Below are 13,495 nucleotides of genomic sequence, written 5' to 3'. Positions count from 1 at the left end.
CACTTGACCGTGAACGACTTGCACGGTACACCTCCTCCTCATAAACTTGATAAAGTCCAGAGACCACTTATCTATCATTTCTTCCAATATTCTCTCACTTTGATATCGCATCAATGGCTGCCAATGATCCTTGGCTAGATTTCGAGGTTCGTCCAACTTCTACTCACCTTACCTTTCAATGTAACACATTCCTCGTACAGCTTGTCCGCCATAATGTGAAGCATAACACTGTCGACAGATTGAAGCAAATTCTGGGAGGGTTCAATGACGAATGTGGAACCTCTCTCTCAAAGTCGGGGAAAAAGCAGGAATTGATTGACAGAATTGTACTTGCTATCGATAGCTGGAAGCAAGCAAACAGTCTGGATAAATGGACGAAGGCTAAATTAGTTATGTATCAGGTTCGGAACTCTGGAACGTGAGTCGTGAATTTGTTACGGTTCTATTCCAGACCGAAAACTTCCCTTTGTTTTGTTCTTTGGAGTCACGCTGCAAATTAATACTATCACATTTCTAACATCTTGAACCACAGGTACGCTCCTGTGCGGCCATCCACTCTTCCTACATCCTCGATAGCATCCAACTCCTACGCATCATCATCTTCAATTGGCAAAATGGCAGGGTACAGCATTCCTGGTGTCGGTCTGAGTTCGAACAATTTAAATAAGCCATACCCTTCCAGCAAAGTTCCTCTTCCTCTGGGTTCCTCAGGATCTCCTTCTACTTACAGACCATCGAACCCCTCCCACAATTCTAAACCGGGTTCGTCTCCAAGTACTCTGATCTTTCAAAGTAAGACGCTCATTGTTTTCCAGAATTACGATTCAAAGACTCTCCTTTCTTCCGAGTGCACGAAACAATCACATCTGTTATTGAGTGTCCTGGTATGCTTTGCAGAACTCCACAAGCAAGTTCTTCCCTCATACTCCACTTGCAGAGTCCCAGAGCGCTGGAGATCGTAAGCAAGCGGTTGCTTCTTTCACTCTTAATCAAGATCAAATAAGCAGGTTAACAGGCCCCAAGTAGGTTTTTAGATCTATGTTCTTGATCAACGATAACAGGTTGTTTCTTGGCGCAGCACTCGATATCGCATTCGGCTGTTCTGTACATCATCCACCTTCTACTCCCCCGCATCCTTTCGCACGTTTCCCTCACAATGCCCGATTGAATTCCCTACCACATGCGAAGTCCGTGTAAATGGCAAAGCAATCTCTGCTAACCTCAAAGGATTAAAGAAGAAGCCTGGTACTGCACCCCCTCCAGTGTTGGATGAGCTTGTGAATTTCAATACTAGTCCTAATCGAGTGGAAATGATATACGTGAATAGTCAACAACCTGCGCAGCCGAAGGTTTGCTAAAATCCTTCACGCAGTATGCGATATTGACTCATTTTCTCCTGCAGAAATTTTACCTCGTAGTAAAGTTGGTCGAGTCTACATCGGTTGATACTCTTGTGGGAAATCTTAAACAGAATTGTTTTGAAAGTAGTGAAAAGATTCAAAAACGGAGTATGTCTTTTTATTTCTTCACTCCTGATCGTCATTTCCACTTTTTATACAGTGCAAGCTTCTACTTTTGAAGATGATGACATCGTTGCTGGGCCTCAGAAGATGTCCCTAAAATGTCCTGTATGTGTATGACATAATGAAGTAACCTTCTCTCCGACATTTTCTGGTTATAGTTAACGCTTGCTCGCATCAACACGCCTTGTCGTTCGTCGAAGTGTGTTCATGTCCAATGTTTCGATGCAACGTCATGGTTCAGCGTCAATGAACAAACCACAACGTGGTTATGTCCAGTGTGCGAGAGAACACTCGAGGTCAACGACCTCATTATCGACGGGTAAGTACACTTTCGGCATCATAATGTCCACATTCCCATCTTCTCTTAGATTCGTTGAAAGCATTTTAAAAGAATGTCCTGATAGTGTGGAAGACGTGATGGTTGAGGCAGATGGTGAATGGCACACGTCTGATAACACATACGGGTCTCCCAATTGGAAGATAAAACATCCCCCAAAGCGGTCGGACCCTCCCTCGCGGAAACCACCATCTTTACCAAAACCACCACTCACAAATGGGAATACTGCATCTTCAAGTACGATTCCCAACGGTGTACCCAAGAAATTTGATGTCGTGACGATCGAAGACTCAGATGACGAGGACGAAGGGAGAGTAAAACGGGAACTTTCACCTTCCTTCGGCAATATATCCTCCGCCTCTGGCTCTCAGCCATCTGTTCCCATATCCCGCTCACAAACCGGGGACGTTATAGATCTGACCATAGATTCGGACGATGACGAATCCCCTCCTCCCCCTCCTAACGCTGGTAAACGCAAAGCACCTGAAACCATTTCTCCCACCGAACCAATCTGGAAAAAGACCAAAACGAACGATTATTCTTTACTGAACAATGGTTCATCCCGTGTCTTCAGCGATGAATATTCCCGCATAGCCCAGCATAGCTCCCGGCCATCTGCCTCTACGGGGGCTTCTCCCAGCATACATCTATCTTCGTATAATCAGCCCTCTACTTCTGCCTCTTCCTCGCCTTCACTTCCCCCATTTCATGAGTCATTTCCGGGTAGACCTCCCTCTGCCAATGGTGCACCCCAGCTTCCGCCTATCAATGGTTATAGCTCCCGAGGATCGGGCGGTTCAACGTCTCGCTGGGTTCAATAGACTGTTTTATCTACGGTTTTCGACTGGTAAAATTAATGTTGATTATTGGCATAATTTTGTAGTTTCTGCACGTACTGTATGCGTACGAGGATACGAATACTTTACATACAATCCACGCCCCGGAACTCCCCGGAGCAGCTTGAGATAGCGTCATTGCCTGCTGACACGAGCACGTGACCCTTCGCGAACCTGAACAGCCTCATACCGTTTTGTATTCAACCATTATTGCAGATGTCTTCTCGATTACCACGGCTTCAAAACTCGTCGCCAAACAGAAATCAGGACTTGGCTCTTAGTTCCGTCATGCTTGGAACTTCCACACTCAAACGGAAAGTCATTCCGGAAGAAGATGAAGAATTGAATCAGCCCACGAGAAAGCGACCCCTACAGGCTTCTCGCACAGCAACGAATCTTAGCAAAAGCTCCTTGACTGCTCCAAAACATCTCACACAGCCTCGGGCTCCTAAACTAGGCACTAGTAAATCAACCAGCAGAATCACCAGAGGCACCAGTGCGCCGCCTCAAAGCACAGTGCCTAAACCCTTCTCTTCTCAGACCATTGCGACTCGGCCTACGGGATCTGGACGTGCAGGTCCCTCACGGACATCGAGTGATCAGCGTCTCGATGACCTTAACACCAGGATCACTTCTATGGAGGAGGCCAGGGCTGCAGACACTGCTAGGGTGGCTGCAGACATGGACGAGGAGCGTGCGAAGCGGATCGAGTTACAGGAGGAACAGCGCGCTCTTTCTCTCCAGCTTGTAGCCTCACAGCAACAAGAACTCAACCGTCGTGCCGAACTCAACATCATCAGCGACGAGTTGGAAAATTCCCGCAAGAAACATGCGCGGGAGATCGCAGACCTAGAGTTTGATTTACAGAAGAAGGATAGACTTCTTCGAGAGGCGAATGAGGACCTGAGGGCTTGTCGGAATGATCTTGAACAGGAGCGGGAAACAGTGTCCTCGCTCAAGTCCGCCCTCAACGCACAGTCCAATGCACACCTCACTCTAACTGCCGAAAATCGGTCATTCCAAACACAATTCACCGCTTTGCAGGCTCAGTACGACGAACTTCTGCGGACGAATGCTAATCTTATTCTCGATCTCGAGGCAGAACGACAGGAGAAAATTGAAATGAGGAAGGAAGCTACGGAAAATGAGGCCGTGCGACGCAAATTGCACAACATGGTACAGGAATTGAAGGGAAACATTCGCGTCTTTTGTAGAGTTCGACCAGTTTTACCATCCGATATTACACCATCTAGTGGTTACCAACCCACTAACAGTCCAAACCCGTCCCCTAACGAGGAGCTTGAACTCATTCGCCAGGAGCTCAAGGCTGATATTTCTTTCCCCGATCGAAGAGACCACCGCGAAATCAATATTTGGTCCTCCAGTGAAAGTGCGACTGGCCAAGAGAGGAAGGAGAGTTATCAGTTCATGTTTGACAAGGTTAATTGCAGTTTCTACTGCTCTATCGTAAACTCACTCGATCGTTGTATAGGTGTTCGAACCCGAATGCACTCAGGCAGAAGTCTTCGAGGAAATTTCGATGCTTGCTCAGAGCTGTGTGGATGGATACAATGTTTGCATCTTTGCATATGGCCAGACAGGTTCAGGCAAATCGTTTACAATGGAAGGCGGCGCAGTGCGTGTCATCGTCATTCTTGAAGCCTACACTGATCCCCTTTCTTAGTCTAATGCTACTAAGGGTATGATTCCACGAGCAGTAGACCAAGTTTTCCGCGTCGCAGAAGACCTCCGAAGCAAAGGCTGGGAGTATCAAATGGAAGGACAATTTCTTGAGATTGTGTGTGCAAATTTGCTACTTGCGACTGATCCTTTAATCATTGCATCTAGTATAACGAGGCAATCAACGATCTTCTCGGAAAGCACGAGTTTGACAAGAAAAAGCATGAGATAAAGCACGATCCAAAGACTGGCTCAACGCGCGTCACTGACATTACTGTTATCCCCCTGAGCTCCCCTACACAAGTACGAGCTCTTCTTTCGTCTGCTCAATCACGCAGAAGTGTTGCAGCTACGCTAATGAACGAGCGCTCTTCACGATCGCACTCTGTGTTTACACTTCGAATCACCGGCTCAAATGCGGCCACGGGTGAGAGCTGTGAAGGATGCTTGAATCTTGTAGACCTCGCAGGGAGTGAAAGGATCAATGTCAGCTTTGGGAACGGATTCGGAACTGCTGGCAGTAACGACAAGGAAAGGCTGAAGGAAACGCAAAGTATTAATCGAAGTCTTAGTGCGCTCGGAGACGTTATCGCTGCGCTCGGCGAGAAGAGCGAACGGGGCGACAAACATATACGTTGAGTATCTCCTGGACAGGCTTCTATCACTTGACACTGACTTTCTGCTCTCCCGTTTTCTTGCTCTTTGTCCGCCCGCATTAACACCTTTCAGCGTACAGAAATTCCAAGGTCAAATTTTGTGTCGCTTTCGCAAATGTGGCCGCTGCTGAGTATCTTCATGACAGCTCACTTATCTACTTCAAAATTCTTTGAGTGGGAATTCTAAGACCTTGGTCAGTTCGAGATTTTCAGATTTTTTATAAAGTTCAGTGCTGATATTTCCCAGATGGTTCTTAACCTTTCGCCGTTAGCCTCACATCTTAATGAATCATTGACTTCTCTACGATTTGCAACGAAGGTAGGAGCCAAGATCATTATAGTCGTTGAGTGAAAGCTAAAATATTCTCATCTAGGTCAACAATACAACGCTGGGAACGGCAAAAAAGCAGTCCCGGTAGAGCTGAGACATTTTTGTATCACCGTAGCTGTTTGACGGCCTTTCCTTCATGTAACTACATAGTTGTAAATGTCCCGTTGAATGGTTAGACATGTACAGAATATGCAGGAGAGGATTGCTAGTACATAGCCGGAGTATCTATGTGCTGGAGCAGGAATTATATTGAGGGTGGTAAATTGTGACGAAATCTTATGGCACATTTTACGAACAAATCACTCAGACTCGCTTTCTAGCATATCCTCCATTGTGGTCTCTTCGAAATCCTGCTTGAGCGCATCCGTAAAGTCTTGTAAAGCATTGCCCTCAATGACAGAAGATAAATTCATGATGCTCAGGCCGATTCGGTGGTCTGTGACTCGTTCCTTTACAAATAACATCAGATCAGTTGAAACCAGATATAATCGTTTTGCACGCACCTGTGCATAGTTATATGTACGAATCTTCTCACTACGGTCGGCACTTTTGATGAGACTATTCTTCCTCGCTCGGCGTTCAGCAATTTCGCGAGTGATTTTTCGGTCCATGAGTCGAGCTGACAGGACTTGGAAGGCTCGTCGTTTGTTCTAACAATGGAGGTTCAGCATCGGTCCAGGGTGAGTGTGAAAAAATACTACTTGATGCTGGCTCCGCTCATCTTGCATTGATACCGTGATTCCAGTAGGAATATGCGTTAAGCGAACTGCAGATTCCGTTTTATTGACATGCTAGTGGATGTTTTAGGAAGTGCATTGCTAAACTTTCAGAATTAAGCACTGACCTGTCCTCCAGCACCCCGAGCACGCATGACCTCTAATTTGATGTCATCCATAGAATAAAGGGCTTCTTTCTGCGCGTCCTGTTCCTCTATTAGAGGTAGTACCTATACGACATGAATCTTTCTTTTTCGGAACACGAAAATCAAGAAATACACACGATGACGGCCACCGTACTAGTATGTACCCTTCCCCCTGATTCTGTGGCGGGTACTCTTTGAACTCGATGGACACCACTTTCCCAGCGTAGAGTATCATATGAGTTGGATCCCTTAATTTCGATGATAGCATCTTTGATACCCCCGCCTTCGTTCTCGTTACTGACTACAACATTTGCCTTCCACGAATGACTTTGAGAAAATCTCGTGTACATTCGTAGTAACGTTTCGAGGAAAAGTGATGATTCAGTTCCCCCGACGCCTGACTTGAGCTCAACAAAAGCGGAAAGATTCGCGGTCGTCGAGGGAGGGACTAGTAGGGAAGGGAAAGTGTAGTTCAAGATGGTCGACAGCTTTTGGTCCAATTCGGCTGCTTCCTCTAAAGCAAGAGCCTTCATTGCAGGGTCAGGGTCATCGAGCAAAAGCTTCATATCCTCGAGGACCTGTTCTGCGGTGGGTACCATCTGAACTCCGATGTTGAAATAGCGCAGAAGGAAGCCTGACCTTGAGAGTAGATGTCCAATGATCCCAGGCATCTTGAAGTGGCTCAGATTCCTTGAGCTGGCGCAGTCTTTCTATATCTTCGGGCGAAGCCATATCATCCGAAAGCTAAATTGTGTATGAGGCATTTATTTGCAAAAGATAGAATGCACGATTTACTTTAGACAGAATTCTGGCGCGTTCATCTATGCGTCTTTGAACAACACCTAGAATTCGGGAACCATGTTTCAAGACGTCCTTGGACGCGGCTTTTTGTTGTCGTAAGTAAGAGAATGTCGAAAATCTACGGAGTGAATGGCAGAGACATGATGGTGCGAAACGAAGCATTGAGTTGGATCATCATCAACTAATATCACCTTTATGATAATTTTATGCTTCCATGCTCCCATGGTTTCGCACCATTCTTCGAGGCGGACGACTTTTTAGCACTGAAGCTACTACACAAACTATTACATTAAGACCCTATCAAGAACATTGTCTACAAGCTTGTCAGGATGCGCTAAATGCAGGCAGCAGGTGAGTCTGCACGCTTTCGTTCGGCAGTTTCTAATATCCATATCAAGTCGTATTGGATGTTCATTGCCTACTGGCTCCGGGAAAACCACAATCTTTATCTCTTTGCTTTCTCGAATATCCCCTCCAAGCTCGAATCCCCGAGCATCAAGGTCTCTCATCATCGTGAATAGTATCGAGCTCGCCAGGCAGTCTGCCGAACAAGTTGCACGTTTGTTTCCCTCCTGGACTGTTCAAATCGAGCAAGGCGTCAAGCACCTAGCTTCTGGCACTGCTGACGTGTGCGTATGGCGAACGCTGACTAGAAACTGCATCTGAACATATTATATAGCACAGTTGCCACCTATCAAACGCTGCTACAGCCCGAACGTTTTGCGAAATTCGACCCGACGCGTCTCAAGGCAGTTATAATTGATGAATGTCATCATGCAGCTGCGCCTAGCTATCTCAAGCTTCTCTCCCACTTTGATTCCAATATTAGAAATCCAGATCCAAATTTCGAACCTCCAACTCTACAACACAAGATCCCAATCATTGGGTTTTCAGCAACGTTGAGTCGTCACGATGGAATTGCGTTAGGCTCTGTGTTTGAACGGATTGTCTACCATCGCGATTTCCTAAGCATGATTAAGGACCAATGGTGACAGTCTCTTTTACAGATGCCTGCTAGTTAATTCTAATATTTTCAAGGCTCTCGGGAGTACGTTTTACTACAGTACAAGCGAACATCAATTTGGATGGAGTTACCGTCAACTCACGCACTGGGGATTTTAATGCAACTAGTCTTGCTCACGTTATCAACACCGATACCATCAACCAGCTGGTCGTTCAAACTTGGCTGGATCGAGCAGGTGGGGCGTTTTATGATTTTATACACTTGAGTTAAAGTCTTAAGCAGCGGAAAGACGATCTACGCTCGTGTTTTGTGTCAATATCGCCCACGTCCGGGCTTTGACTCAAGTTTTTCGTGGTTTTGGAATAGATGCCCGTTACGTTTATTCAAAGACGCCAATCGCTGAGCGTAAAGCGCTGATTGCATCCTTCAAAGCCGGACAGTTTCCCGTACTAGTAAACTGTGGTATGCCCCCCACAAATCTGTGTCGATGGAAACATTTTTTACTCACAAAATTCGTAGCAATTCTTACCGAGGGTGCAGACATTCCGAATATTGACTGTGTCGTTGTTGCAAGACCGACGCGTTCAAGAAACGTTTTTGCTCAGATGGTAATTGTCTTTCCTTGCGGCTGGCTCGAGTGAATCTTCTAAATATCCGCATGAAGATCGGACGCGGCATGCGGCTTTCACCTGACACGGGGAAAAAAGACTGTCGTATCATTGACTTTGTGGACAGTGCAAATCGTGTATCTGGTATCATGTCTACCCCTACATTGTTTGGCTTAGACCCTGCCGATTTAGTGATCGAAGGTGAGTAAAGAGCGTATTGTCGTTTTTGCTATTCTTATTCTTGTAGACGAGACGCTTGAATCTCTCGAAGAAAAATCGTCAGCGCAAATCGCATTGCAAGATGCCGACAACGTCCCCGACCCGGAATCTGTGACCTATACTGACTACGAAGACCCCTTCGCATTTATTTCCAAGTTCTCTGGACTCTCTCCGCACATTAATCAACTGAGCAGCTATGCTTGGGTTGGTTGTGGAAGCGACATCTACGTATTAGAATGCTTGGGCAAGGGATTCATACGTATAGAAAAAGTTGAAGCAACAGACGGTGGGTGGCACTGAGCTTCTATCGCGACCTTCATTGACGCTGGGTCAAGAAGTACCTGCTCATTTTTCTGCTCGCTTCACACCAGCAGCTTTAGATCGTGCTACAGCTGCAGGTTTAAAAGTTTCGCCCTTCCTACGAAGTAGACGTATTCTACAATCCGAGGATTTGAGCGAGGCTATCAAAGGGTGCGACACATATGCAAAGACGAAGGTTGTGTTCGGTCCAATGGCTATTGGGTAAGGTTATTTTTTCAGAATGGGGAATGTCAGCACCATTGATTATGTATCATAGTCTATTGAGGTCCGCTCGTTGGAGGAAGGCACCTGCAACCCCACAACAAATTGCACTTGTCACTAAGCGATTGAAGAAAACCTTGGATGATGATCATGAACTGAAGAATATTACCAAAGGGGAAGCTGCAAATATTATCACACGACTGAAGCATGGTGCAAAGGTGTGTAATCAATGTAATGCTTTTCTTTCCTTGCTGACCACTAGCGTAGCGTCGACATGATCAAAAAGTCAAACAAGCGTCGGTTGCCACAAAAGCTGCAGAGAAGGAGCGAGCGCGTCGCGCCCGAGAGGAAGTACGAATTGGACCGTTGCCACTTGTCTAATAATGCCAACATGGACTGCCGGAATGATCATTATTGTGGATATTGTAGATTTTTAATCGCCTCTTCTAATATCGAGAGTTCTGGAGACACTGCATATGGGCTGCCTAAAGTGAGGGCAGCTGCACGTTGCGCAATCCCAATGGCTTGGGTTAGAGTCTCCGAGCTGTCGAAAGCATTTGGGCGCTTCACTAAACAGCTGGCGAGAGCCCCTACAAACGAATCTCCCGCTCCAGTAACGTTGGCCAAGCTTTCCACGGGTAAGGCGGAGAAGTGGGAGAGAACAACTGTGTCTGAATCACTGTGATTTACAATTTGATGTCTTTGAATATTGCTTTGCTCTGAACGCCATTGTGAGGTCGGACTCTGTCTCATCGCTACCAAGACGCCTTTGTCGCCGCATTTGATAACGATATGGCGGAAGAAGGGTAATAGTCTAACAGCCATTTGCGCAGCCCCTTGGTCTAAGAGGAAAGACAATGTTCCTTTTGAAGGGTCTTTGTCAGTGACATTGACGCGAGAAAGGTGCTCTAGATCCATTCTATAGCGCGATGTCAAGGAGAAGTTATCCAATGCTGTCCAGTAGTCAGGCTTTGAAGATAAACTCTTTTCGTTCGCAGATTCAAATATTTCGCGCAGCTCAATGAGGTTTGGGGAAATGAAATCGATGGGTGAGGCAGAGCTAGACACATTTTCGACAGCTTGTAGAATCCGTGTGGACTTCACGACTGACGTGGGCTCGCTAGCAAAGGACAGCGATTTTTCAGTGCTAGAGTATGCAATATGGATTGATTGACTTACAAAAAGACTAGAGTATCAGTGATTAATAAATGCTGTAGTACGCATAAAAAGCTCGTATGACGAACCTTTGATGCCTTGCTCAGTGCACAATTTTACGACTGTTGAAATTATCTCTGGCGAGCAGTTGCCATCGATGATGACTAAAGTGGGATTCACTCTCTTGATCATTCCAATGGCCTACAGACATGTTTAATATCCATCGCCTGATGGGGTTTATTCTACGCACTTCGGTTTGAAATTGTTCAATTTCGAGTATTGCCATATCTGCTATCCCTGTAGTCAACCCACCATGGCTATCCATGATCATATTACAGACAGCCGTTCGTTGATTCTTCTGTAGTAACAGACCATCGGTCCTCATACCAAAATTCGCGGTTCCTTCCGTCAACAGATGTCCGAAGGCGTCATTTCCAATAGGGGCAACCAACAAGACAGAGCCTTTTGGAGAAACACGATGTGAGGCTTCAGCGATGTTTCGAGCCACTCCCCCGAGAGAAACGGCAATAGTCCCCGGAACAGTCGAACCTGAAGCAAAGTTGGGAGCCATTTCGAACGCATTTGCAGAGATGTCTACTGCTGCAGCACCGAATACGAGAAGTGATGCGTGGTCATTCTCAATAGTAAGAGGCTCCTTTTTTGAAGCCAATGGTTGTGGTCGGGAAGATTGTTCGGAAGTGGCAGAAAAACCGACGGTCACATAATCACTGGAGCATGACTTTTTCATATAAGAACATGGGTGTAATTTACATGATAGGTTTGAGTTGGTGATTAGTTGCTTACTTGCTCTTCAACTAACTTTTGATATTCCACCGCAATCTCACCGCCTACACCTCAAGATCAATCATTCAACCTCGAAATACATGAAAAGTGTACTTGCCTATTCGAACGTTGTTTTCGAGTAGAGCTATGTTTGATGCGAGCGAGGAACCTTTCGAAAGCTCACTGACACGCTTCAGCAACCAAGGAGTAGCTTCTTTTCCTCGTTTGCTGATGCCATTCGCCTCCGACTCGGCCACGGCTTGGTCAACAGCGAGTTGAATCTCTGCACCGGCAGCTTCAAACTTACCCGGTATAGGCACAGCAAATAGAGCACCATTGTTCATCCTGAGTTGTGACTGGGTGTCTGAGAATGACGGGTTAAGAATTAGTGTGCATGGAAACGGCAATTGGCTTACGAAGTATGTTGGCAGCAGTGTTTGGAGAATGGGTATTCCACGGGACCTGGTCACGAATCAGTATTTAGGAATTACGAAGTGATCCTTGAAAGGTACTTGAAAACCACTTCTTGGAGCGAAGAAAGCTGGGAATTCTTTCGAGGGCCCGTAAGAAATGACAGGAACACCGAGTGTTTCCTGTGTACTGTAATCAGAGAGGATTGTATAAGGGCAGCAGTATTTTACATACCAGATACTCCAAGGTCCTGTTGCCACTTCATCAGCTAGGTGCACAATCACATAATGGATTGATTACTGACCGACCAATATCCAGAATAGACTTGGCACCAGAGGAGACAAGGCCTACCGGACAACGGGCGAGTTCTTGAAGATCAGCAGAGATATCCATGGCTAGAAAGAATCCGTAAACAATGCATGGAAGGTTTTGGCATCTAATCTACCGTAGCCGTGCACTCACATGATTCTCCTCCACGATGCACGCCACCTAAACTAAAGCACATCTAAGAACTTTGAGAGAAGTTTGTGTCTGGCGTACTAACTAACCCTCCAGTAGCAAACACCTTTATTCCTGCCAAAGCAGCAAAAATTAGCGTCGCGCTGATAGTGGTACCTCCGGAAGACCTCAAGGCTACCGCGGGGGCAATATCACGACGAGAGATCTTCACGACCGAGCCAGGTTTTTCAGGATTAGCCAAGCGCTCCACTTCTGCCATCTCTAGCCCTATCTTGATCCGCCCTTCGATGATTCCTATTGTAGCTGGGATAGCCCCCGTCGATCTTACTATGCTTTCAAGCGAATTTGACAGATCATAGTTTGTTGGATACGGAAACCCATGAGTCACCAAAGTGGTTTCAAGGGCGACTACGGGCTTTTTCGAGGCTAGCGCGTCAAGGACTTCCGGATGAACATCGAGAACCCGCGTAAGACTGGAATCCAGATATCCTCTTGAGAAATTGGAGAGCTTGGAGAGTGTGCGACTAGTGGCTCTGAATAACATCCTGGCACTTCTCAAGCTAAGGATGGAAGCGAACGGAAGAAGGTAAAGAAACTGTAATACTTAGTTGTGTTTTACAAGAACCCGGAAGTCTTGTGATCATGAGAGCCTGGTCGGTAGAATGCCGGTTACATAAATGTGAATCGGCAAATCACCCTTGACGCGATGTTATCTCCTGGTTCATCAGTGGAAGGCACCCTTGAGCTTCCTGGGGCAATTTGTTCCATTAAAAATACGCTCGACCCCATAGAGAATACCATTGAACAGGTCTCTGATGATCGATTTGGCGCTGTGGCGACCTTCATTGGCACTACACGGAATTCATTCCAAGGTCGCTACTTAGATCGAATTTAGAACATCTAATAGCGGACTCACCTTACATTCAGGCAAAGTTGTAACAAAGTTAGAATACCAAGGTAACGAAGCTTCCGCAATTCAAGTCCAATCAATTAACTGTTTAACACCCTAGCGTACACAAAGCTCGCTCTCAAAACGATGGCTACAATTATAACAGAAGCCCGAAACCAGACTGCAGAATTTCGAGCAGTTGTTCAGCATAGAATCGGTGTTGTGGGAGTGGGTGAGCCGTCAATAGGTAGGCATCAGTATTATTCGACTGTCTGCTGCCGACATAAATTCCACAATAGTGATAGCTGTCTCCTCTCCCCATCGAAAGGAAGCATTCCATACTTGCGAATTCATCCTGGAAGAGGTAAAGCGTAAAGTGCAAATATGGAAAAGAGAATACTACGAGGGGGAAGACGAACGCCAGGCAGAGTGGAAATCCAATGTGTAGCGGAAAAAATC

At 46.1% G+C, this 13,495-nt stretch overlaps 6 protein-coding genes across 6 annotated transcripts; 4 read left to right on the top strand and 2 right to left on the bottom strand.

Annotated features, from left to right (window-relative positions):
* Positions 1 to 2: 2 nt before the first annotated feature.
* On the top strand, positions 3 to 2,841 carry C8R40DRAFT_1082042 (PINIT domain-containing protein). Its single transcript, XM_046227171.1, has 10 exons — positions 3 to 146; positions 201 to 418; positions 533 to 762; positions 816 to 884; positions 938 to 1,022; positions 1,079 to 1,349; positions 1,403 to 1,508; positions 1,561 to 1,628; positions 1,682 to 1,842; positions 1,892 to 2,841. The coding sequence occupies exons 1-10, from the start codon at positions 114 to 116 to the stop codon at positions 2,679 to 2,681; spliced, it is 2,031 nt and encodes a 676-aa protein (XP_046091915.1). The 5' UTR covers positions 3 to 113; the 3' UTR covers positions 2,682 to 2,841.
* Positions 2,842 to 3,377: 536 nt separating this feature from the next.
* On the top strand, positions 3,378 to 5,451 carry C8R40DRAFT_1034165 (P-loop containing nucleoside triphosphate hydrolase protein; the record flags this gene model as incomplete). The annotated part of the gene is made up of 8 exons (XM_046223402.1): positions 3,378 to 4,136; positions 4,189 to 4,332; positions 4,381 to 4,494; positions 4,545 to 5,010; positions 5,106 to 5,122; positions 5,179 to 5,226; positions 5,280 to 5,351; positions 5,407 to 5,451. The coding sequence occupies 8 exons, from the start codon at positions 3,378 to 3,380 to the stop codon at positions 5,449 to 5,451; spliced, it is 1,665 nt and encodes a 554-aa protein (XP_046091914.1).
* Positions 5,452 to 5,523: 72 nt separating this feature from the next.
* C8R40DRAFT_285031 (peptide chain release factor 1) lies at positions 5,524 to 7,208 on the bottom strand. The gene is made up of 7 exons (XM_046234594.1): positions 7,021 to 7,208; positions 6,865 to 6,969; positions 6,363 to 6,803; positions 6,208 to 6,309; positions 6,065 to 6,154; positions 5,867 to 6,013; positions 5,524 to 5,812 (listed from the first exon to the last, which is right to left on the bottom strand). The coding sequence occupies exons 1-7, from the start codon at positions 7,186 to 7,188 to the stop codon at positions 5,663 to 5,665; spliced, it is 1,203 nt and encodes a 400-aa protein (XP_046091913.1). The 5' UTR covers positions 7,189 to 7,208; the 3' UTR covers positions 5,524 to 5,662.
* A 32-nt stretch (positions 7,209 to 7,240) lies between these two features.
* Positions 7,241 to 9,720, top strand: C8R40DRAFT_1034090 (P-loop containing nucleoside triphosphate hydrolase protein; the record flags this gene model as incomplete). Its single annotated transcript, XM_046223393.1, has 11 exons — positions 7,241 to 7,377; positions 7,425 to 7,655; positions 7,706 to 8,014; positions 8,065 to 8,225; positions 8,273 to 8,452; positions 8,510 to 8,598; positions 8,655 to 8,799; positions 8,846 to 9,103; positions 9,156 to 9,339; positions 9,395 to 9,557; positions 9,607 to 9,720. 11 exons carry the CDS (start codon positions 7,241 to 7,243, stop codon positions 9,718 to 9,720), a joined length of 1,971 nt encoding a protein of 656 aa, XP_046091912.1.
* A 30-nt stretch (positions 9,721 to 9,750) lies between these two features.
* C8R40DRAFT_1033720 (indigoidine synthase A-like protein) lies at positions 9,751 to 12,691 on the bottom strand (the record flags this gene model as incomplete). Its single annotated transcript, XM_046223360.1, has 10 exons — positions 9,751 to 10,459; positions 10,580 to 10,695; positions 10,745 to 11,222; positions 11,392 to 11,641; positions 11,694 to 11,739; positions 11,790 to 11,870; positions 11,923 to 11,938; positions 11,993 to 12,083; positions 12,151 to 12,182; positions 12,237 to 12,691. 10 exons carry the CDS (start codon positions 12,689 to 12,691, stop codon positions 9,751 to 9,753), a joined length of 2,274 nt encoding a protein of 757 aa, XP_046091911.1.
* Positions 12,692 to 12,853: 162 nt separating this feature from the next.
* On the top strand, positions 12,854 to 13,484 carry C8R40DRAFT_1033646 (Molybdopterin biosynthesis MoaE; the record flags this gene model as incomplete). Its single annotated transcript, XM_046223357.1, has 4 exons — positions 12,854 to 13,019; positions 13,075 to 13,104; positions 13,158 to 13,283; positions 13,336 to 13,484. 4 exons carry the CDS (start codon positions 12,854 to 12,856, stop codon positions 13,482 to 13,484), a joined length of 471 nt encoding a protein of 156 aa, XP_046091910.1.
* Positions 13,485 to 13,495: the final 11 nt, after the last annotated feature.

The sequence above is a fragment of the Lentinula edodes genome (assembly GCF_021015755.1).
Source record: "Lentinula edodes strain Le(Bin) 0899 ss11 chromosome Unknown C8R40scaffold_2, whole genome shotgun sequence".
Lineage (NCBI taxonomy): Eukaryota > Fungi > Basidiomycota > Agaricomycetes > Agaricales > Omphalotaceae > Lentinula > Lentinula edodes.
Note: the sequence above shows the minus strand (reverse complement) of the source record. Positions and strands in the feature narration are given on the sequence as shown.

Bases quoted from the DNA above. Each gene is read 5' to 3' on its own strand.
- C8R40DRAFT_1082042 (XM_046227171.1), top strand. From the start codon at position 114: ATGGCTGCCAATGATCCTTGGCTAGATTTCGAG. The intron at 147-200 runs GTTCGTCCAACT...TTCCTCGTACAG, and splicing joins ATCCTTGGCTAGATTTCGAG to CTTGTCCGCCATAATGTGAA. The intron at 1,023-1,078 runs GTAGGTTTTTAG...TTCTTGGCGCAG, and splicing joins AGCAGGTTAACAGGCCCCAA to CACTCGATATCGCATTCGGC.
- C8R40DRAFT_285031 (XM_046234594.1), bottom strand. From the start codon at position 7,188: ATGCTTCGTTTCGCACCATCATGTCTCTGCCATTCACTCCGTAGATTT. The intron at 6,970-7,020 runs GTAAATCGTGCA...TACACAATTTAG, and splicing joins GCGCCAGAATTCTGTCTAAA to CTTTCGGATGATATGGCTTC. The intron at 6,804-6,864 runs GTCAGGCTTCCT...ACCGCAGAACAG, and splicing joins ATTGGACATCTACTCTCAAG to GTCCTCGAGGATATGAAGCT.